Source organism: Hibiscus syriacus, unplaced genomic scaffold (assembly GCF_006381635.1).
Source record: "Hibiscus syriacus cultivar Baekdansim isolate YM2019G1 unplaced genomic scaffold, ASM638163v2 tig00012104_pilon, whole genome shotgun sequence".
In the NCBI taxonomy this organism is placed as follows: Eukaryota; Viridiplantae; Streptophyta; class Magnoliopsida; order Malvales; family Malvaceae; genus Hibiscus; species Hibiscus syriacus.
The window spans coordinates 167,007-192,573 of NW_024062265.1; the positions used below are offsets into that span (position 1 = coordinate 167,007).

Genomic DNA, 25,567 nt, shown 5'->3' on the forward strand with positions numbered 1-25,567 from the left:
AATTTCACAAGCAGCATTCAAGAGATAACATGCAGATACAGTCTAGATAATAGATCATCAAATCACATGTTATATTTCTATGAAAAATACTTCCTACCGTAATCTCGAACACCGAGCTAGTTTACAAGTCACATGCAATGAAATCGGATGTTCCATAATTTCCATCTTATCAACACAGGAATCACTGTTAACATCCATAATCTCCTGCATATTTCCCCAACTCCCAACAATCACACCATGTTATATCCCTAATCCTTTGCCGGAAAAGAATGCCAACAATACAACACAATGAATGCCATAGATCCCATCTTCATAACAAATGTTTCGTTCTATAACAAAGTCCTACCCTAGAATGTAGGACCGAACACGGCGGTCTTTAATTATATGTACACCTCCAAAACCAGACACGCAGTGCATTGAAATCCATTGTAAGTATTTTGTAAAGTTAGTTCCATGTATCAGCATATGTGTCATCATCTGCTTGTTTTGTACGATTAGCTTTGTCCTCGGAATCCTCCCCTTCTAGAACCGGGCATTGGGTCATCTAACCAATTTCAAAGGACAGAGATTAACGGAAATGACCACAATGCACACAGCTGATTAACAATGTCAATGGAAAAGGAAAAGCAAATTTTACCATCCTCTTCATCATCTCCATTCTGGCTTGTGAAGAATGGGGTGAGGTAATTCCTATCTATTTCAGAGAATGATGCTGCACTGCAGGGTACAAAATGGTTTTAAATAAAAAAAATATTAGAAGATTAATTGATAGATCCCTTGATCATGATTAAAGGAAAAAATATCGACATATAACCTTTTGTGTAACTCTCTCAGTTTCATCCCTATCTTGCTCCCTGGTGTTCCATCTTCATCACAAGTCGTGGGAATATATCCGTTACTACCATCAAAGCCCTGCAAGAAATTATTGATTTTATGTTACTTGCGCGAAAATCACTAACAAACGCTCACGAATTTTCCCTTTAATATTCACAACAAAACACAGCCATAATCATGATGGCAGCAGCAGTTTCCTAATTCAACATTTTCACTTGATTCTCATCGATTAGCAGCTCAGACAAAATCTGAAATGACCAATCAGGTAAGGAAGATGAAGTGAAGTCTCCCTCTATTCTGAAACACACACACACACAATTCCTAGACGTAAAAACATCTACAGCAGGGGAGAGTTTATTGTAAAATAATAATATAATATAGATAGCATAATTTCTGTGGAACTTACTTCTCCTAAGTGAGCATCATGACCATCCCCCACAACTTGCAGAGCTTCTAGCATTGTACCTGTTGAACCTCCAATTAGCAATACCTGTCACATTTAGGCAAACAAAAAAATGTTACTACAAAGAAAAGCATCAACTACCACACTAAGATCATGATGTGAATATACCTTTTATCATGATCATGAACCATCAAAAGATAAGCTAACGAGTCAATCAAAAAGCACTCATATAGCAAATCAAAACAAAATTGTATCCATAATATTAGCAGTTGTTGATATAAACAAAAGTTACCATATTCTGATTCCAACTGTCTTTTGTGGGTTATCTAATCCATAGGTAAAGATTACAATGCAAAGAAAGTTACTGAATTTCTAGTGAACCAATAATGCATGCTGGAAGTAGCATGAACTTGAGAGCCAATTTATTTCGAATGGAACCACTAATCTATGAACCAGTTATGCCAAAAAATGTGAATATCACTTTAGTATGAGATGCATGTCAACATTACCTTATGCATTTCATTATCCATACTAAATGCCAATTTCTCCAAGCTACGGGGACACGTGTGGGGGTTTGGGAGGAGGGTACAGCATAGATGATAGAACTACAGAACCAATGCTTCAAATTTTCTTTACCTAGAAGCCAGACGTTTCAAAAGATAGAAATGGTATTGCAGAGACAAGCAAATAAATATTGCCTTCATGTCTAAGCAATGAGCACTGAATGAATAACAAAATATAACTTAGAGAAGCAAAATTTCAAAATGAATTTTAAGCATATTCTGAAAATTCTTAAATTGAAGTAGAGATTTTCTCACATACCGTCAAAACAACTATGGTAGTTGTTGCAGAGAAAATAATCTGACCATGTCCTTCCTGAAGATCATGAACAGATGCAGAGCAAGAGCAAAAGCCATTGCCCCTCGAAGTCCTAGTCAAGAAAATAGTAGTTTAGTTTCTGAAAAGGTATACATCCAACTAGGATGAAACTAGTATTTATCTTACCACTGTAGCAAAGTGCTTTTTGGTGCTTTAAGGGTATTTGCCTATGTGAAGGACGAACCAAATTGACCAGATACGCAGAAGAAAAGACATTGGTAGCCCTAAAGATTTAAATACACAACATCATTAATTCTTCTATATAGGATTAATTCTTCTATATAGGTCCATCAACAATAAATAATTAAAAAATTGAATGATCAATGGCTATTTAGTTTTGAAGGTCCAGGGTATCATCATATATAGCTCATTTACCTTGCAACTGCAATAAATATCTGACATGGTAATGAAGGAAGTCAAGGAATAACTATGAGACCATAATTTAGCGCAGCTGCCAACTCTAGGTTCACAAAAAAAAAGTAGTAATAATAATGCAAGGAGCCAAGGATACAATTGAGAAAAAGATAAACCCACATGCGACCAGCTGTGCTTTTCCATGGCAATATCAAAACCCATGTATATAAATCTGCAAAATCGCACAAAATATCTTGATTCACAATGGAAAGTCATGACATGGAAAAGAAGTCAAATCAGTTCCCATGCAACAAAGATAACTCCTTAGATAAATTTCTTACATGAATGTCTCAGCCAGTGATGATATTAAGTGAAAAAAGTCGGATACAAAACGTTGGGAATTTTCTGATAAATTGGAGTATGTGTAGTGCTTCATCACCTAAAAGGAAAAAAAATGTCCATCACAACCTTTAATTTACTACTACTCAATCAGCATTGCAAGTTCACTTACCATTCCAGTGAACAATATTGACACAATACCAGAGAGGCTGAGACCTTCCGCAAGCATGTACCTAGAAGATATCATATATTCTCATAATTAGCTGCCAAATGGGTTCATTAACAATAAAAAGATCGGGAAAAAAGATCATAAAGGGTAGACTACTTACGAAAAATAAGGAAAAAGAACAAAAAGACAGCACTCCAAGTTTTGAAGACTGAAAACGGTAATGATGAGATATAATGGTCAGGAATTTCCAGAATCAAAATACACTTCATAAAGGAACCAAAAGGTTGACATCAAATACTTACGTGTCAATATCTAATCCAGCATACTTAAAGAGGTTCAAGGAGTTAAGGTTTCAAAACAGATAACTACTTAGAGTTGATGGTATAAAACATGGTATAAAAATATAAAAGACAAATAAGGAAGGATATAAGAGCAGAAGTAAATCCAACTCCAACACCTGCGCACCATGGAAAGAATCTTAGTCATTGTGATTAAAAGCGCATACAAGTATGGAATGGGTAGAAGATCAATCGGTAACAGAAAATAACTGCATTGGTAAATTGAGATAAAGCATTGTTCTTTCATTTTTTTTTTCTTTTTTGTTTAGAAAAAAAATCTTCCATTTTTCCCTTGGGATGTTTGTACTCTGCTAGATTTCTAGTTAATTGAAAAGAAAAACAATAACATTACTGTTCCTGGCATTTGATGGGATGAAAAATTATATAACGATACTAACACATTTTAGTCTCTTCAGTCTTCACTAATAAAATTCAAAAATACATTAATAGACTGAATCAATTGAAGTAATTAAGACTTCTTTGAGGTTTAATTTGATTGTTCAATTAAATGCAAGGGCTTATGCATAAATACACCAAAAGTTTATTTGCACTTGACCTAGAATTAAAGCATTGTTTAGCCACACACCCCGAGGGAGCTTGGGTTGGCTTTTTATTTTGTTCACTTATTCAGCTGTACACTACTACAAGAGAGAAAGGATTGTTTATTTGCATCTGACCTAGCATTAAAAGCCTTGTTTAGCCACACACCATATGCTTAGTGTTAGTTTCCTGTTTTAGGATTTTTAGCATGTATATAAAGAGGCTACCATAAAAAAAAAAGAAAAACACTGCTCATTCAGGCGACATCTAAAATAATTAACAACACACTGGTAACTAGGACATAAAAAACCTAAAATAAAGAAAGTATAAGGATGGCGAAAGGACAACAATTTACCATGTATTCACTTGCAAGAAGAAGCTTAGCAAAATTTTATTTTCTTTATCCATTAAAAGCAATTATTTAGACATAAGTTCTAATATAACAAATTTATACGAAATCTCAGTAAGACCAAAGGTTAAGACAGACCTGAAGACATAGAGCCAACAAAGGTCTCAAGAAATCTAACAATCACCATAAAGATGTTTGCCCAGATGAATCATTACTTCTTACTATAGACATTGTTCTGCATATAGAAACAAAGTTGATTTATAGATCGAACTAACCACTCCCCACAAAGGACAAATGCAGTATCCAATTTACCTGTACAAAGATATTGCCATCTGCATAAAGAAGCATTTCACTCATTAACGTGTATGCACAGAAAAATATATTAGAAACATGAAACAATGGACCGCTGATAGAACGGTCCAAAAACTTACAGCATCATTTAAGACAGATTCCCCGAAGACCAAAGCATAAAGGTTCATATCAGTGCCAAGTTCCTACAATTAAGATCATCACACATTGATCACGTAGCTCATATGTTTACTGCTTAAACACTAGTTTTATAAATCCCCAAGAGGTAAAAGAGGCAAGAGAACTTTGATTTCTCAAAACCACTATACCGACAACTTGATATTTTGTTAAATTAATGAAAGTTCAATTAAGTGGAAGAACCAGTAGCAGAAAGTAACAGCAAAAACTCTTTGAAGACACACTTGCAGAAGATAGTTAAAATTGACATACATATTGATATTTACAAAAATTAAGAAGCTAATGAATGGAAAAGCAAAAGAACTAAGGGGATAATATTATATGGTGGCTAAATCAGAAATTCAGAAGTCTGTGATGCATTTTAATGTCATTATTAGGCATATTAATAGATGTGTTAATGGGGAAGCGGATTGTTTAGCTAAATCAGGTATAGGTTAGGGAGTGCTGAGCTACTGGTGTGGGAGATTGGGGTAGATGGGCTGTTCGGTTGAAGGTTTGGTCTATTGTACTAAAAGGTTTATTTGGTTTGGTTGTAATCTTATGTTTGGTAATAAAATTTTGGGCACCCTTTTCCCCTTTCCATAATTACTGTGTTTCAAAACACAAAAATTATAAAGGGGTTTTTTAATGGGGCCATTACTTACTTATCAAAAAAAATATTATATGGTGGCTTTTCTTATAAGTAATTAAGCATGGGATACTGACTAAGAAAGTTACTCGGCTATTACATTATTACTGAGGTTCTATTTGGTTTTTGCTTTTGGAAGCACCCTCCCCCGCCCAAAAAAAAACTAAGACAAAAGAAAATAGTAATATTTGTTAATAAATGAAAACTAAATTTTCTTTCTCTATTCATTTTTTTTCTTTTTGGAAGAAAAAAGCAAACGGCAAAATGCAAGAAGCAAAAGCGGCAATTGCCTGGAATCTAAATTAAATTAAATAATTTTCCCAATGCAAAACTAAGTGGTATAGTGATAAATCAATTAAGAAAAAATACATGTTAAGTCACATCACAAAAGAAACAAAGTTAAATGGGTTAATGTTACTATTGTTTCGCTCATGTAAATGATTACTATACAATAGCTTCTCACTGGTTTGCAGTATTTGGTCTTGGAGATGTATGGCCTAACTATTAGTATATTAATGATTTTGTTTAGCCTTAAGTCCTTAACCCTTCAACAACAGAAAGCGAAGATGGAAGAAAATAAAACCTGAAATATGGAAAGAACAGTAACAGGGTCGGTTGCGGATATAAGAGCACCAAACATTAGGCATTCAACAAAAGGAAGTCTGTACATGAGGTACATCAGACCACCAAGATAGCTGTAACATAAGAGGGTTAACAAGTAATGAGAAAAAGAAAATTCTTGAATCACAGAAAAAAAACTGAATTTTGTAATGAAGAAATACTCACACTAAAACTCCAGTAACAACTGAAGCTATAAAAGTTCCTAGAATAGCAAAAGTGACAATGGCTCCAAAGTTAGAGAAAAAGGGCTTCTGCCAAAACAAGAGAAAACGATATGAGAATTACAGGAAAGACCAATAACAAGGCTTGTAAACAGTAGCTGATTCAGAAATTTAAGAATTGGGGTCCAAAATTTTAATTTTCTTTTCTTAGAAATAATGGGTATGTAATTTTTTTTATTTTTTATTTCCCCCTTAATATATTAAATTAAATTTAACCATTTTCCTAAAATAAGGGATCCACTTGGCCCCTATGGGGGGCTTAGTGCATCAGCCCCTGCTTGTAAACATAATGTTATCTGTAATAGGAGAGTTAATACTACTTACAGGTGATAAGCTGAACCCTGACTGAGTGGCGAAAAGAGTAAGTCAAGAAGAAACAGTTTGATACCAGGGGAAGCATCTACGTTGAAAAAGTAGGAAGCAAACCAACAATTATCTAAACAAATGCAAAGGATATAAGATGATTGGAGGTAGCAGAAACAGGAAGAAAAACTCCTCATGGAAATTGAACCACGTCCTGCACAGGTTATAGAACACCAAAAACGAAATCAGGGTTTTCCCAATTTGATCAAACTGAAAAACTGAGAAAGACATAATAACAATGAGAACCACAACAGAGGGAAAGGAAATGGAAGACCTGATGCTTGTTTCAGTGTCGGAGATGTTAGCAAGTCCACCAACAATCAAACCTGACAGAAAATATACATATCGTTTTTTCTGACCTAATGAAATTCGAGAGACGAGTTTAAAAAAACGATAATCAGGCAAAAATTGACTAACCAATAAGCAAAGAAGCGCTGGCTTCAGGGAGATAGTAGAATTTGTGACGGCGAAGAACATGGCCGACGACGAAAGAGAGAACAAGCATCATAATTTGAAGCAGAATCCCAACTCCGGCGGCCTGCTGCTCTTGTCCGGGGATCCCTTTCTCCGCCGTCGAATTCTCCATCTTTACAATTTTGAGAAAACAAAGACGCTTCACGAGGATCAAACGATCAAGGAACACCTGCGATAACGGCCTCGGCGACGGTGAATTTTTCCGATGACGCCTATTACCGTGGACTTCTACTATTATTTCGTCTTTTTCTGCTTAGGTTAAGTAAATTTTAATTAATAAACTTCAGTTTTAATAAGAAGAGACGTGACACTCGATACCACTTCTTCTTCCCCTTTTACTTTTCACTACCCTTCTACTTTTTTCAGTCTCTACTATTTATTCCATTCCGTAGTTAATTATTCATTTTTTTTAATTTTAAATCCAAGAGCTACACAGATGTTACAACAATTGCACGAATCAAGTGATTTCGATGTTAAAAAATTAAAGTTTGTTTAAGTTCGACATTAACAAGATGAGTATGATATGATGGTCGTTTGAGATTCTGAGATCAAGTTTTATTATATAACAATCAACGTATTAACATTTAACTTTGAATATCATCCATTTTTAATTGCAAAGGACGAGTTTGGAACGTAATAAATAATTGAATGACCATTTTGTAACTTTTAATAATCAAGAGATTCAATAAAACAACACTCTATAGTCAGATGATCATTTTGTAACTTTTAATAGTCGAAAAATTAAATAAAATAGTACCCTATAATCGAGAGATCATTTGTGTACTTTATCCAATTTTATTTTACTATTATGAATCAATAAGATTTTAAATTATTTTTATATTTTAAAATATTAGAATGATATTAACTAGGGGTGTGCAAAATCGGATATCCGATTCGATCCGAAAATTCGGATATCTAAACATTTCGGATACCTAAAATAGTGCTCCGTATTCAATTCGAAAAAAATCGAATATTCGAAATTCAGGTATCCGATTTTTTCGGATCAGATATTCAGATATTTGAATCTGAATATAAAAATTTAATTTGACAAAATTAATGGTAAACAAACTTGTTCAGCTCTTCTGAAGTTAAATACACCGTCTTCCCATCATTGGTTTCTGGACAATTGGCTTTAATCTCCAAAATCTTGGTTTCGTCGCGCGGATGCATAGCAACGAGCCAGAGAAAACATGTGAGGCCGATAGTTGTAGTGTCCTTTCCTACTGTTAAGAGATCGAATGTGAAGTCTCTTAGGAACTTGTCTGATTTTTCTTCCATCATAAAAGCTGTCAAGGCATTGAACCGATCATCAGCCATGGCCTTGGATCTTCTTATCTCATCTCGTCTGGATGAAATGTGTGTAGGAAAAATCATCCACGATCTCCAACCCTCTTCTCATCTTTTTCTCTGTACTAATTTGAAGCCATTTCTGCAATTTCCATATCATTTGAGGCACAACAGTCCTAAGAGCCAAAGCGTCATTTATGTCCCAATGCCTCTTTGATTTCAACAACCGGCAATTGGGGGGATAGAGTCTTGGGGTGGAACCCTAATCCCATCAAGCACATGTAGTCATAGTTAAACCTAGGAAGCATATCTTCGAGGTCTACTTCAGTTCCAAGTCTCTGAAAATGGTCAAGGACCGGGACAAGGCTTCCCTCGAGCACTTGTTGGAGAATCCGGTCCATGTACGCTGCAGATTTATTTTTGTACTTTAAGAATGACAGAAATAACTTCCTTAGCCTCTTCCATACATGTGAATCTGAAGTGTTCATTCCCTCATAGAGCTCCAGGATTTGCTTGAGCTCCAGGCCCGTCATGTACTTTTCATGGTTTTTTCACAAAATGTGGTTGATGTTCTTAGGATGGGCAGTGACAATGAAGTCCGAGCTCGAGAACCAGGGTCCCTGGAACTTGAACGCCGCCGTTGGACTTAAGCATATCGGTGAAGAAATCGAGCATTCGATCGGCATTGGAAGCCAGGGCAGGCAACATCCCTACAACAAGCCAAATACTGACAGTGGAGTTTCTATTTCTATACCAATGACCAACAAATAGAAAACAGACAATCAAGACAACTGCTACAAGCATGTCGGCCGCCATGATTGTTTTATCTTCTTTCTCAAACAAGTTTTTCTGATGTTCCATGGCTTATCCAAGCTGCCCCTTTTATACAAAAACCAAAAGGGTCCCATGAAACAATTTGTTTTCTAAGCTCAGGATATTGTATGGAACAAAAGGGTTCGGTGAAACAATTTGGTTTCTAACCTCAGTGTTCACCCCTGGTGCTCAAACTTGGGACCTTTAGAAATAGCAACGATTCTTTTATTATTTAGGTCACTTGGTTCTTTTTGATTATTTTTTTTAATATTCGGTTAACCATTAATTCGATTCAAAATCGGTTAATTAACCGAAACACGTGAGTTGAAACTTGCCTAGCTAACAATAAGCTCATCATTCACCATCTTATTGAAGCATAATCATATTATTGATTACTGAGGACTGCCTATCTTTCTTTTGTTGATTCTGACCTTCAAACCATGTTGAGTGGTGAGTGCAAGGACTTTGTTGGTCATTGCAACCTTTTGGTCCTCGACAACCCTAACCTCGTAATGTCGAAGGACATTGATGGCCACTGTATTAATCATTTTCAGACTCAATTCCTTGCCTAAACTAGCCCTCTGTCCAACCCCAAATGGCAGATAGGGATGCCGGTCTGGGGACGAACTCTCCCACCTCTGAGATCCACCATTCTGGTCTGGGGATGCCCAGAAACTCTCATTGGCTTCTCAAATCTTACATTATTTAAATATGAGATTTTCAATTGTTTAATATGGCCCTATTTATTGAGTAATTAAACATAAGGTTAATACATGTGTGTTGTCATCGCTGCCCAACTCGTTCTAGTGTGTTGTCATCGCGTAGCTTATTCTTTTTAGATAAAATTCATATATATTTTTTTCATATTTTTGGCACATTTTTCCTCTTTCTTCCATTTTAACCCAAACTTCGTCCATACTACAGCCACGTAGGCAAAAGAGATGTCTTACAGAACACAAAGATGCTTTCTATGTAACGTGCTTTTGCGGTTTTGCCTTACGTAACAAAGATAACTGCATATATTGTATGTATTTTCAATAATTCTATATTATTATAAAATTTCTTAAGTTTAAAAATAATTGTAGGTATTGTTAGGAAGCTCTTTAATTAAAAGTTTATTAATGTGATAATTTTTTGTCACGTGTCACGTCAACAAAAAATAACATCAATAGGGTAAGGTATTAAACCGATAGAAAATTAAACTTCTAAGCATGAAATCGAAAAAATTTCAGAGAAAAGGTACAACACTAAAATAAATCCTTAAGTACAAGGGAAATCATGCCATTATCCCAAACATAAATGAATGAATAATTTTTGGGTAAATTATGCATTTAGTACTTAAACTATCAATTTTGGTCCGTTTTAGTACTTAAACTTTCAAAAAATTCAAAACCATACCTAAAGTTTAGTTTTTGTTTCATTTTAGTAGTCTACCATTAAAAACTTTAGTTTTTGTTTCATTTTAGTACTCATGTTCAAAATTTAACGTTAAGCTTTGAAAAGGTTGAAAGTTAGGTTACTAAAACGGACCAAAACTGATAGTTTAGTACTAAGCACGTTAAATTTTTAGAGGCATGGTACTAAAATGAAATGAAAACTAAACATTAGGTATGGTTTTGAAAAAATTGAAAGTTTATGTACTAAAATGGACCAAAATTGATGGTTTAGGTGCTAAATGCATAGTTTACCCTAATTTTTTTAAATAGTCTGAAACAATTACAAAATAATATTTATTCAGAAGTTTTTGAACCTATTGATATGGTATGTACACATTTTGTATGATAAATAACTAACGTTTACGTAATTTTTTATTTATATTAATTAATCAATAAATTAAATTTTGATAATTAAAACGAAAAGACATGACTAGGTTGCAACTATATGATGGAAACAGATAACGACCAGTCTTCAAACTACACCTCAATATTCGTTGTCAACTAACGTTGCTTATAATAATCATTTTAGAAACAATATAACAAGGCATGGGTTGTTGGATTTATTTTTGGTAATAATATTTTATTTAGTCTATAATATGCTTCAATTATTTTTAATAATTCTTTTACTTGAACTAAACGATTTTAATGATTAATAATTTCTTTTAATTATTTTTAATATTTTTTATATCAATTAATTTGTATCATCGTACATTTTTTTATTGTAACGTAGAAATCGTCTCATCAATATTATCATTAAAAAATCAAAATGTATCAAAGCTTCCGAATTTGACTTAAGGAAGGGGGACGCATCAATTTAAAAAAAAAATTCAGAGTCACGATTTTTTAGCTACGTTGTTAGTTAAAAGTCAGATTTTTAGATGATTTTTTAACGATTTTGAGTAGATTTCATGAAAAAACAATCCAAAAAGAAGAAATAAGAGTGAAATGCGAACCTTTTGAAATCGATCTTGTTTCGGACGACGAATAAAGATGGGTGATGCACAAACTATTGGAACCAAAACGTATTATTGAAACATAAACGTATTATTGAAAACCACGAACCTTTCCAATTCCGTTGGAAGATTTATATTATTTTCGGAGTCTTTTATTGATTCTTACCTTCAAACCATGTTGAGTGGTGAGTGCAAGGACTTTGTTGGTCATTGCTACCTTCTGGTCCTCGACAACCTTAACCTCGTAATGTCGAAGAACATTGATGGCCACTGTGTTCATCATTTTCAGACTCAATTCTTTGCCTAAACAAGCTCTCTGTCTGACCCCAAATGGCAGATACATGGATGCAGGCTTGGGGACGAAATCTCCCACCTCTGAGATCCACCTTTCTGGTCTGAATTCCATGCAGTCCTCACCCCATATCTCTTCACTTCTTCCCATCGAGTACAATGAGATCAAGATCCTCGTGTTGGGACCGATACGATCCCCGCTCGGAAGAACGTCTGGTGCGATCGATGATCTGAAGTCCAACGGCACTGACGGATACAGTCTTAGTGTCTCGCAGAATGCAGCACGCAGGTAAACGAACTTATTCAGCTCTTCTGGAGTGAAATACACCACCTTCCCATCGTTGCTTTCTGGACAATTGGCTTTGATCTCTTCCAAAATCTGGGTTTCAACCCACGGATGAGTTGAAACGAGCCACAGAAAACATGTGAGGCCGGCAGTTGTGGAGTCCTTTCCCACTGTTAAGAAATCGTATACAACGTCTCTTAGGAACTTGTCTGATTTTCCCATCTCACTTACATATGATGCTTCTTCTTCCACCATGAAAGCTGTCAAGGCATCGAACCGATCATCAGCCATGGCCTTGGATCTTCTCAACTCATCTCGTATTGACGAAATGTGTTTGTAGGAAAAATCATCCACCATCTTCAACCCTCTGTTCAGCTTTTTCTCCTTTCCAATTTGAAGCCATTTCTGCAATTTCCATATCATTTGAGGCACAACCCTCCTATGAACCAAGGCCTCATCTATGTGTCCCAATGCCTCTGTGATTTCAACAACCGGTAATTCGGCGGATAGAGTCTTGGGGTTGAACCCGAATCCCAACAGGCACATGTAGTCATAGTTGAACCGACCTAGCACATCTTCGAGGTTTACTTCAGTTCCAAGTGTCTGAAAATGGTCGAGGACCGGGAAGAGACTTCCCTTGAGCACTTGCAGGAGAATTCGGTCCATGTAGGCTGCAGATTTCTTGTTGTACTTGAAGAATGACATCAATACCTTCTTTTGTCTCTTCCATACATCTGAATCCGAAATGATTATTCCTTCATAGGGCTCCAGGATTTGCCTGAGCTCAGGGCCTTTCACGTAGTTTACATGGTTCTTGCAGAAAACGTTGTTGATGTTCATGGGATGGGCTGTAAGAACGAAGTCGGAGCTTGCAAACCAGGGTCCTATAATCTTGAACGTGCCGCCGTTGGACTTAAGCATATCGGTGAAGAAAATCGAGCATTCGATCGGCATTGGAAGCCAGTGCAGGCAACATCCCTACAACAGGCCAAATCCTGACAGTGGAGTTTCTGTTTCTATACCAATGACCAACAAACAGAACAGAGACAATCAAGACAAGTGCTGCAAACATGTCGACAACCATAATTGTTTGATCCTTTTTTCTTTCTCAAACAAGTTTCTAGTTTGTTTGTTATGGTCCTGATGTTCCATGGCTTATCCAAATTGCTCCTTTTATACAAAAGCCGAAAGGGTCTCCATGAATCAATTTCACATTGAAGTCCTTATGAATCCAACAACCCATGCCTTGTTATATTGTTTCTAAAATAATGATTTATGTCCAATTTATCAATACTACTCTAATAATTGTAGTCTTACATAACAATATTTAAATGAAAAATATTTAATCTAGGACCTAAAGTTTTATTTCATTTATCAATATAATATTTGATCTTAACGATGTTAATTTTTAACGATACGATGACAGTAATAAAAAAGTATATATATTTTTTCAATAAGTTGTTATCATATATCACGTCAACAACAAAAATAATATAGCTCAAGTATCGAACTGATAGACAAAATTAAACTTTTAAGCATGAAATTAAAAAATTTCAAAGAAAAGGTACCACACTAAAATAAATCCTCAAGTGCAAGGGAAATCATGCCATTATCCCAAAATGAATGAATGAATGAATAAATGTATATATGTTGCATGGAATTGATTAATTATAATAAAAAATTTAATGCATAGCATGCCTAAATTTATAAATCCCTATTGTGGAAGATTCTTACCATAATGATGTAATGGGGTCCCACGGAATAAACAAATGTACACATGTGTTTCATTTATGTCTATTACTTTGACCGTTGAATCAAACATGAGTTAGTTGGTTGGTTGGATGGATCAGTTAGTGTTTTATTATTTCCGTACATCTTAAAAATTAGTACAAAATTGATTCAATCAATAATAGTGTGCAAGAAAAAGGTTTTTTTTTTGTTATTAAAATCATTTTTATAATCGTAGATATTTAGACGTTTATATTCTTTTTAATTACGAGTTTTAATCTATTGACAATATATACATAGACATTTTTCGTCTTCTTTATTGATCGTTTGACCGTTCTTTTTATTTTTTATGATTACTCAGGGTTAGATTTGACGACGCTACGACTGATGAATATAGCGTTTATTTGTGATCCTATTAATCTCTCATACTATAGACCCTCAGATTGAATTTGGATACAAATGATTTTGCCTTCGTCGATAGTTTCTCACGGTTCTCGTCTCTGATTTGCAGTTCTTGGAGGTCATTTAATAATTTAGTCCCCTTTTGTAGTTCGTTTGTCAGTGCAGTCGGATTTGTTCGTATCTAATTTTTGTTCGAGTCTTTTAGTTGGATTTTTAACTTTTTTCACATATGATCCTTGTATGATCTAAAGTGACTAATTTTAATGTAATAGGAAAATATTTAAATTATGTATTTAATTTACAATGATAGTTATAAACGCTTATTGTAATTTTGGATATTTCACTTTTTTAATATAACTAGGGCTTCTATTAAAAAAAACTATTCAAACTTTTAACTTCCTTTAGTCTTTTAACTTTACTCTTCTAAAAAGATAAATATTATCTTTTACCATTAAAACTATTCAATAAATTCATTTATTAATATTATAAAAAAACTTTTAATATAATAAAAGGGTATGGATAGGAATAATTATCAATTTAGCGGGATGAGATATTACGACCTTAAATAAGGTCAACAATTCAAATTCACAATAAAAATGAGAAAAAAATTAAAATAAGAAGATTGTTCTCGTAATAAATTTATATAATTTTTATTTATATTAATTAGTCAATAAATTAAATTTTGATAATTAAAACGAAAAGATATGACATGACTAGGTTGTAATAATTATATGATAGAAACAGATAACGACCAGTCTTCAAACTACACCTCAATACTCGTTGCTAGCTAACGTTGCTTATAATAATAATTTTAGAAACAAAATAATAAGGCAAGGGTTGTTGGATTTATTTATAGAAATAATAATTGATTTAGTCTATAACTTGCTTTAATTACTTTTAATAATTTTTTCTTTAATCAATCGATCTCAATGGTTCAAAGATTTTATTGTTATCATTTAAAGTTTTGAGTTCAAACACTACATATACAATAAATATTGACATTGACTGTCGAATGATTGAAAGGAATCTTTTTAAAGAAATGTTATTTCGTACTTATCACAAATTTATAGAAAAAATAAAATAATTTTAATTTTGATGTCAAATAACACTATTTTTTTTGCTCGGCAAAGAATATTTTATTGATAATTATTGACCTAGATCAAGAGTCTCATTAAAAATCTCTCTAATCCTAAATAAAATAAAAGAGTACTCACGACCAGGAAAACGACACACAAGAAAATCTGCGAACACAACAAAACACCCAAGAAGAAAATTACCACCACCTCAGTCACTTCACGAAACACCCAAAAAGAGAATGCAAACACAACGGGTTTGTCAACACACATTTTCGTCCTATTAGGATTCAAACTCTTAAAAATATGATAGAATTTTGTTAGGATTCAAACTCCTAAAAATAGGATAGAGTTCTACTATGATTTAAACTCCTAAAGATAGGATCCACAAGCACTATAAATAGCCATTGTAACTCACTATTGTAACACACGATTTACAGACAAAATACAGAGGAAAGCACGAAAGATACAAAGACAAAGATATTGTAAACGATTCGAAAAGAAAATAAAAGTTAGCATTTTTTTCCTTTCTTTCGCATGTACACGTTATTTTTCTTGAAATTTGGTTCGAATAACCCAAAACGTGGGTTGCGCCGATGACCAAAATGGGTGGGGTTTCGAAGTTTCGAACCTAGATCTACCCCGAGGCGTGTTCATTTTTTTTATCCCCCTAATGCGAAATATCAACGTTAATTGTCTTTCAAATTTGGCCCCAATCTTTATTTTTCTTTATATTAGTCCTTTTATTTATTGTATAGATATTTTTATTAATTTATTATTTACATTATTGTCATTATATAAATATATATATACGTTTTTTTTCTAAATAATTTTCAATTGATTTTTTTACACTATATATTATTATTATACATGCATATATTTTTTATTTATTTATATTCATTTGATTATTTTTAATACTATATTTATTATTTATATATATATATATATATATATATATACTTTTTTTAAAATATTTTACTTATAAGCGTATTATTACTATATATATATATATTGTAATTATCTTTATTTGGTTTTTTTATTACTTTATCATTATATGTATACTTTTATATTTGGTTTATATATTTATTTATTTTTATTTTTTATTTTTTATATTATATTATATTTTCATATTACTATCATTATTGTTATGATTATTATTTTTCTATTTTACTCATATATATATATATATATATATTAATATTTCATTTATTTATTTATTTATTTTTCCTTTTATTTTATTTTTTTATACTTATTTTTATTCTTCATTTTTTTTATTTATTCATTTTTTTCCTCTAACACATCTTATGACTTTTTAAGGGTATTTTCGTCAATTAATCAGAGGTAAGTAATTCATGATCAAATTTTACCTTTTAATTTAAAATTACAATTTTCTTAATTAAGACAACTGGAAATTACGTAGTACCGAAAGGGCGGTTCAAGGGTGCTAATCCTTCCTTGACCGTAACCGACTCCCGAGCCCGACATATTTCTGGTAAGACGCAGATCAGGTAAGAAATAGGGTATCCGATCAACCCATTTGTTTTAAATAAATAATCGATGGCGACTCCAATCCACATTTTTCAAGTCGAAGCCCAATTCCGTGGCCCAACCCCAAAACCTCGTTTTAAAACCTCTCGAGTTTAACTTAGTCCACACAAGCCTGTGATGGGTTTAGGACTAAGGGTCTGGCAAGCCCAAGGGGGCACCGGCAAGGAGAACTCGAGTACTTTTTTTTAGAACCTAAACCCGAAGACTACAAGGAGTTAGGGCCCACCCCAAAACCTCGTTTTAAACCCTAGGATACCGAAATTATTTTCTGCTTTACTTTCTGTTCAAAACATGTGAACTAGAAATTTATGCGGTTAGGACTTGTTCAAAATCAACTTGCGGGATAGAGATCATGTCCGGGTAGGAATAATAAGCATGTGGGGTAGATATCATGTGGGGTAAGACTTTTATTTTCATGATTGCTTTGATTATTATCTTTACCTTACTAACTCTTTTCATTTTTTTCCTCTCTTTTATTTTATTTCCATCATCTGCATCATAAAAGAGGTCATTGATCCACTAAAACGTGTTTGTTAAAACTCGAATAATCTGAATCCATGGACAAAAGTGTTGTAATACAAGAGATTAAAAACTCCGAGGTACGACTATGGTCCGAGAAGACTCAGAAGGAAAATGGAGACAGTCTTCGAGGAAGCTATGTGTCAGAGCTGGTTAGCTACGCCTCTATCAGCCTAAAACAGAACAATGTGCAAGAACTTCGAGACATCTGGGGCAGTTGGAAGAATGATCAGAAACAGAAGTTCAGCCAACGGTACGGTGACATTGCACTTTTGCTTCATGTTAAGACCGATGAGCCCTTAATCAGAGTCTTGGTTCAATTCTGGAACCCGGGATACAGTTGCTTCACTTTTAATCAGGAGGACATGGTACCCCCCATTGAAGAGTACACTACACTATTGCAATGTGAAAGCATTAAACTGGAGCGAGCCTACATCAAACACATCAAGAGTCAGCCTCTCAAGAACGAACTGGTTAAGATTGCAGGAGTTGATGAAAAGCGGGTGACTGACCGACTCCGAAACAAAGGTAACGGGCAAGGAATTGAGTGGATCCACATAAGGAAACTAATGAAGGACCACCCTGATGAATGGAAGACCATAGACCTTTTTGCACTAGGTCTGTATGTCTTGATCATCTTTCCGAAAGGTTTTGGGATGCATTGACGCAACCGTGGTGGAATTGTTTGAGCAACTTCCGAAACGAGTCAACCCAGCACCAACCATCTTAGCCGAGACCTTTCGGTCTCTCAACCATTGCCGAAGAGCTGGCAGAGGTAGATTCATTGGATGTGTTCAGCTCCTTCAAGTCTGGATTCACATCCACTTCTGGAAGACTAATGGGGTTGCCTACCGCTGATTTAGCACTCCGTATTCACATTTGAGAGAGTTCATCACCATGAAATGGTATGAAGGCGCTTCAAAAGAGAAGTGGATGAAAGTCTTCACTCATCTTCAAGACCGAGATATTACTTGGAGAGCCCCCTGGTTGTTCCTCAGTGACGTTCTTTTCCAATGTGGGGACTCTGACACTATAACCTTACTTGAACTTTGGGGTGCAGTTGGGTATGCTCCATTATTAGCACTTAGACAGTATGGGGCAAGTCAGTTTGTCCCAGCAACATGCGGACTAGCTAGATCAGAGTTTGTGTACCATGGTGACAACTATAAGAAGATGATCAAGGAAGGAGTCGATTCATGGAAGAAAGTATTCCGGATGGATGTTGTAGCTGCCAGAAACATGCTTACTCCGGACTATGTGGAGTGGCGAAGATTGAGAAAAATGATAACATCTCGGTGTCAGACTGTGAAGACACCCGGACCATGGAGGAACATCTCAGACCTGCCCCTTCTGAACTTGAGATAGCCAAGGCAGAGTTTGAAGCTGTAAATAACAAGCTGAAGCAGAGAGTTAAGGAACTTGAAGCTGAGTGCTATCAGTGGAAGCTAGATGCTGACTCTTAGAAAGATCGAGCAGACAAACTTGAAAAAGAACAGGAAAAAGTCCGTTTTGAGCTCGAAGACTTGAGAAATGGGTACCAAGATAAAGTCAAGGATAACTCCAAGTTGAAAGTGTCCTCTGAGTACTGGAAGGATGAAGCTCATAGCCTGAAAAGGAAATTCGAGGGGCCTGACGAGAAAACTTGGAAGGAACAGATGAAGACTGCCCAAAGGCGCTTAGCAGACAGTCAGCATCAAAACCAACACCTGAGAATCCAAATGGCTGATCTGGAGAAATAACATGAGAAAGATGGTAAAACAATAGATGAGTTAGAAGCTATTGTAGATGGATTCAAAAAGCAAGCGAGTGAGCTTCAGATAGTGCCCTTCGACGGGGGTTTGCAATGGCGTTTCCGTTGGGAGCAAGCACAACAAAGGGTGAAGGCCAGAGACGCAGTCATCCGAGATTTCCTGGATCAAGTACATAAGGCAGCTCGCCATCTACACGACCTGGCAAGGGAAGCTGGAGTGGTCCAACAAGGCATACAACCAGTGACAGATGAAAACAGAAGACTTGTCAACCTGCTGGAAGTTGTTCGGGGTCTAGAGGATTTAGTCTGAATGTACCTTTGATTGTTTTTATGTCTCTTACAAGATAAAACATTTTTGTCGAAATAAGGATTATTTATAATAATGGACACTTTTCTGGATCAATGCCTCGAACATTTCATGCATTTTTTTCATTTTGCGTTGTGCATCTACATTTCATTTTTAAGCATTTTCATAAACATGAAATTTCTTCATGGAGAATTCGATGAAGTGGTTTTAACTACATTACACCACATGGAAGCAAGATTGTAACATCAAAAGAAAAAAACTGAAAACAATACAGTGGGAGCCTGATCAGCTGATTGTAGGACAAAGCCTGCCAGGATGATCTAAGAAAAGAATCCCCATATCCTAAGGGCTGCGATGTTGAAGCTGTTAGCTGTTACCACATAAGAAGCCCCAAACATTCCTATGAAAACTGTAAGGCGCTTGCCAAAGAAGGGGGCATGGCATATACCATTTGCACTTAGAGGATTGTTTTGTTTGAACACGTCTTTGATCTTTCATGTTTGCTTAATCTCTTAAAGGATTGAATTTATGCTACTTTCTAAGGTGGAACAATTGAACAAATTTTAATCTTTAGTTCTTCGAATATTAAATAAATTAAGGATTCTTTTAATTTTTCAAGAATTATAGATTTTTGACATATGACAAGATTAGACCTTTCTTATCCTGTCTCAAACTCCCAAAATGAAATGCCTTGATCAATACCAAAAGACAAAATTTTGACATTACCTCCTTTTGAAATTCTTGAACATTACCTTTATCTTTTTGATACACTCATACCTTTCTTTGAGTCAATAAGATCACACCACTGTCTTTTTTTAGACTAAAAAATAACCTTTCTTACCATTAAAACCCAAGGCATTGAGTTGTTCATTTGAACATGAGCACTCTTCTAAGACACAATTTGGGACATCTCGCCGAGAGCCTGAACATTGAGACATGTTGGGAGCAAGCAGCAGAAAAAAACAATTCATTCGAAATAATTCTAACATGCATTAAGTACACTGTTTTCATGTGAATGAAGTTAATCTTGAAAATCTATCCCCCTGGGGATACCTCTTCTGTGAAGATTTACATGTATGAGATGATGAATGGCTTTTTTTTCTTTATCCCTTCAGAACAGGAGAAAAATATATCCCTTGTGTCCCCTTTTGAGCCTATAGTGTTTTTCTTCTGATTCAACCCTAACCAAGGATCACCCTCCACACTGGGGGCAAGGTGGAGCAAATCTGCTCGCATGAGTGAATGCATTGATTCAGATGAGATACCGAAAGGTGAACTAAATGCCAAGTGCGAAGATTCAATCAGAACAAAAAGAAAAAAACAAAAAAGAAAAGAAGCAAAAAAAGAAGAAAACAAAAGAAAAAAGAAAGAACAAAAATCAAAAAGAAAAAGGGACAAAAAAGTACATGCAAAGATTCCCTGAAGACAAATGGCACATCAAGCTTCAAATTATGAGATTGATCAAGCACAAACATTCCCGAATCACTGAATCACTTCACTCGAAGATCATAGAGCATCAAGAGAAAGAGACATTTTGAGCAAGACATGATTGAAGGCATCAGAATGAATTGATCATTGGTTCAACACCCTGAAACAGTTGTTTGTGCCTATTTATCCTTTTCTTTCATAACCATGAACCCTGGCCTACATTATGTGCCTTAAAAGTCCCTTCTAATCATACTTAGATTTTTAAACAGGAGAGACTATCTTCTGATTTCATCCCGCCCATCAGGATTAATCTTTATTTGCAAAAAACAATGTAATTAATGCAAGATAGAGAAAAATAACAAAGGGGGTTCAAGACGTAAATCCTGAATAACGTCTTGAAACCAAAGGAGGATTCGAGTTGAAAACCTGAAAAGGCGGCTCGAATATAAAAATTGTGCAACTGAGGCGATCACACAAATTCCTTGATAAGGCATCGCACAATCCAAATGTGACTATGAAAGCTGGGAGTCGGAGAACACTTCCAGTAGAGGAGCATGCAAGCTACCCCATCAAACCTTTGAGCATCAAATGCCAAACCTTTGACCAAACACAATAACCTGAGACCTTTTTATCCTTTCCTTACTTAACCATTTCCCAAAGATAGCTTTGATCTTGACACTTGTCAAATAGCTATAATTTATTGAAGGATTAACATTGTAATTAATTCTTTGATATCCGATGAACTCTAGTTTTATGATTCGTCTTAATTGTAAAACCGTGGAAGTGACAATATTTTCAAAACTTTGGATCAAACACTTTTCAAAACTCTTTTAATTGATATTTTCATAACTTTGAAAATAAAAAAGAAAGAAAAACATCTTTTTCAAACAAGACAGTCTCTCTAGAGTGAATCTTGGTAAATGACATGTGACTCTTAGACGTAAAACTCATGCTCAGAATCAATGCTGAAGCAAGAAATGAGGAATATTTGGGGCATCTTTGAAGATTCAACATGAAATATTGGGGCATTTTTTGGGGCATCTTTGGGGATTCAACATCCTAATGCGAACTATCAGGCCTTTTTCAGGAGATAAAATATAACCAATTCATGTTACATGCATCTTATGCATGCATTTTGGAGCATCATATTTATCATTTTTTCCCCACATACATAATTTTTGTAGCTTTTAGAGTCAAGTTTCGACTTCAAGACGAAGGATACTCGATTCAAAAGCACCCTTTAAAGATTGATGTTGGTTGCTCAACTCAGCAGCAAGAAGCTACACTTCAACCAACTCGACAGATTGAAAGTTTCTCTCGAAACAACACAATTTGCTCGAGAGTGGATTTCAACTTCACGACGAAGAATATCTAGCTCGAAGCCAAACTTCACAATAAAGGGTCTCCACGGTTTCAACTTCACGGGTTTCAAGGGTGAAGGGAATCCACCCGCAACATACAATACTTGGATTTCAACTTCACGACGAAGGATATTCAAGTCAAGGCTCAACTTCACAACGAAGGGGCCATCCGCGATTTCAACTCCACGACGGAGGATATCGTGCCACTCGAGACAACACAAGTTCAGCTTCACAACGAAGGGACGGCTGGTTGTCAACAAACAACTTTTCAATTTCAGAGCCAATTTCAACTTCACAACGAAGAATATTGGACTCCAGACAACGCAAGTTCAACTTCACGACGAAGGGACCGCTGGTTGTCAACAAACAACTTCTCAATTTCAGAGCCAATTTCAACTTCACAGCGAAGGATATTGGACTCCAGACAACGCAAGTTCAACTTCACGACGAAGGGACCGCTGGTTGTCAACAAACAACTTCTCAATTTCAGAGCCAATTTCAACTTCACAACGAAGGATATTGGACTCCAGACAACGTAAGTTCAACTTCACGACGAAGGGACCGCTGGTTGTCAACAAACAACTTCCCAATTTCAGAGCCAATTTCAACTTCACAGCGAAGGATATTGGACTCCAGACAACGCAAGTTCAACTTCACGACGAAGGGACCGCTGGTTGTCAACAAACAACTTCCCAATTTCAGAGCCAATTTCAACTTCACAGCAAAGGATATTGGACTCGAGACAACGCAAGTTCAACTTCACGACGAAGGGACCGCTGGTTGTCAACAAACAACTTCTCAATTTCAGAGCCAATTTCAACTTCACAATGAAGGATATTGGACTCCAGACAACGCAAGTTCAACTTCACGACGAAGGGACCGCTGGTTGTCAACAAACAACTTCCCAATTTCAGAGCCAATTTCAACTTCACAGCGAAGGATATTGGACTCGAGACAATGCAAGTTCAACTTCACGATGAAGGGACCGCTGGTTGTCAACAAACAATTTCCCAATTTCGGAGTCAATTTCAACTTCACAGCGAAGGATATTGGACTCGAGACAGCACAAGCTCAACTTCACAACGAAGGGGCGACTGACTGTCAACAAGCAATTTCCCAGTTTCAGAGCCAATTTCAACTTCACGGCGGAGGATATTGGACTCGGAACAGTACAACTTACTTGGATTTCAACTTCACGACGAAGGATATCCAATTTCAGGCTCAACTTCACGACGAAGGGGCTACCCGCGGTTTCAACTTCACGACGAAGGGAATCGTGCACACAAGCATCATCCATCTTTAGATTGGATTTCAACTTCACGCCGAATAATGTCCAACTCAAAGAAGGAGTATCTGTCAATAAAGACGTTCGAGTTCGATTACACTCAGCTCCAAAGCGCATCATTTACAGTATAGCTCAAGGCTAGAAGGGCTATCTGTCAGTAAAGACCTTTGAGTTCGACTACGCTCAGCTCCAAGGCACATCATTTGCAACATAGCTCAAGGAAAGAAGGGTTATCTGCCATCAAAATTTGTTGAGTTCGATTCCATTCAGCTCGATGACACATCAATCGCACTACTTTCCGGTTGCAGTCGAGGTTTTCAAGTCGAGAAGAGGACCTGGGTTAGCCGTGCCTTAGTGACAAGCAACCATTTTCAAGCATCATAGCTTAAGTCAAGAAAAAGCTATCTGTCAATGAAGATTTCTGAGTTCGATTCGGATCCAAGGTCTTTAAACCGAGAAGAAGACCGAAGGGCAACGAAAAGCCACGTACTGATTCAAATTCCGAATTACGGCTTCAATTTCATATCATTTCAAGATGAACTCGACTTCACGACGGAGGAGTCATCCGTAACTCAATTCGACAGGGAGTTATTGAAACATCAGAGTCAATTTTCAACTCCACCGAACGAAAAGTGTGTCTTTTAATCTTTGCCCTATCCCCGTTACACGACTATGGGCAAAGAGGGGCAGCTGTCAACACACATTTTCGTCCTACTAAGATTCAAACTCCTAAAAATATGATAGAATTTTGCTAGGATTCAAACTCCTAAAAATAGGATAGAGTTCTACTATGATTTAAACTCCTAAAGATAGGATCCACAAGCACTATAAATAGCCATTGTAACTCACTATTGTAACACACGATTTACAGACAAAATACAGAGGAAAGCACGAAAGATACAAAGACAAAGCTATTGTAAACGATTCGAAAAGAAAATAAAAGGTAGCATTTTTTTCTTTCTTTCGCATGTACACGTTATTTTTCTTGAAATTTGGTTCGAATAACCCAAAACGTGGGTTGCGCCGATGACCAAAATGGGTGGGGTTTCGAAGTTTCGAACCTAGATCTACTCCGAGGCGTGTTCATTTTTTTATCCCCCTAATGCGAAATATCAACGTTAATTGTCTTTCAAATTTGGCCCCAATCTTTATTTTTCTTTATATTAGTCCTTTTATTTATTGTATAGATATTTTTTTTAATTTATTATTTACATTATTGTCATTATATAAATATATATACGTTTTTTTTTCTAAATGATTTTCAATTGATTTTTTTACACTATATATTATTATTATACATGCATATATTTTTTATTTATTTATATTCATTTAATTATTTTTTAATACTATATTTATTATTTATATATATGTATATATTTTTTAAAATATTTTACTTATAAACGTATTATTACTATATATATATATATTGTAATTATCTTTATTTGGTTTTTTTTTTACTTTATCATTATATGTATACTTTTATATTTGGTTTATATATTTATTTATTTTTATTTTTTATTTTTTTATATTATATTATATTTTCATATTACTATCATTATTGTTATGATTATTATTTTTCTATTTTACTCATTATTATATATATATATATATATATATATATATATTAATATTTCATTTATTTATTTATTTTCCCTTTTATTTTATTTTTTATACTTATTTTTATTCTTCATTTTTTTCATTTATTCATTTTTTCCCTCTAACACATCTTATGACTTTTTAAGGGTATTTTCGTTAATTAATCAGAGGTAAGTAATTCATGATCAAATTTTACCTTTTAATTTAAAATTACAATTTTCTTAATTAAGACAATTGGAAATTACGTAGTACCGAAAGGGGGTTCAAGGGTGCTAATCATTCCTTGACCGTAACCGACTCCCGAGCCCGACATATTTCTGGTAAGACGCAGATCAGGTAAGAAATAGGATATCCGATCAATACATTTGTTTTAAATAAATCATCGGTGGCGACTCCAATCCACATTTTTTAAGTCGAAGCCCAATTCCGTGGCCCAACCGAAAGACGGTTACGACAGTGTTACACCTAAAAAAGAACACCCAACACAGTGATGCAGGGGATCCGAG

The 25,567-nt window shown here is 35.2% G+C and overlaps 1 protein-coding gene and 1 pseudogene across 1 annotated transcript; both read right to left on the reverse strand.

Moving 5' to 3' along the window:
* Nucleotides 1-53: 53 nt before the first annotated feature.
* Nucleotides 54-7,279, reverse strand: LOC120205090 (annotated as a pseudogene).
* Nucleotides 7,280-9,490: 2,211 nt separating this feature from the next.
* Nucleotides 9,491-13,018, reverse strand: LOC120205051 (alkane hydroxylase MAH1-like). Its single transcript, XM_039204996.1, has 2 exons — nucleotides 11,654-13,018; nucleotides 9,491-9,751 (listed from the first exon to the last, which is right to left on the reverse strand). Exons 1-2 carry the CDS (start codon nucleotides 13,016-13,018, stop codon nucleotides 9,491-9,493), a joined length of 1,626 nt encoding a protein of 541 aa, XP_039060927.1.
* Between the last annotated feature and the right edge of the window lie 12,549 nt (nucleotides 13,019-25,567).

Coding starts and splice junctions, on each gene's coding strand:
- LOC120205051 (XM_039204996.1), bottom strand. CDS start 13,018: ATGCCGATCGAATGCTCGATTTTCTTCACCGATATGCTTAAGTCCAAC. Junction 9,752..11,653: donor CCACTCAACATGGTTTGAAG/GTAAGAATCAAT, acceptor TCCCCAGACCAG/AATGGTGGATCTCAGAGGTG.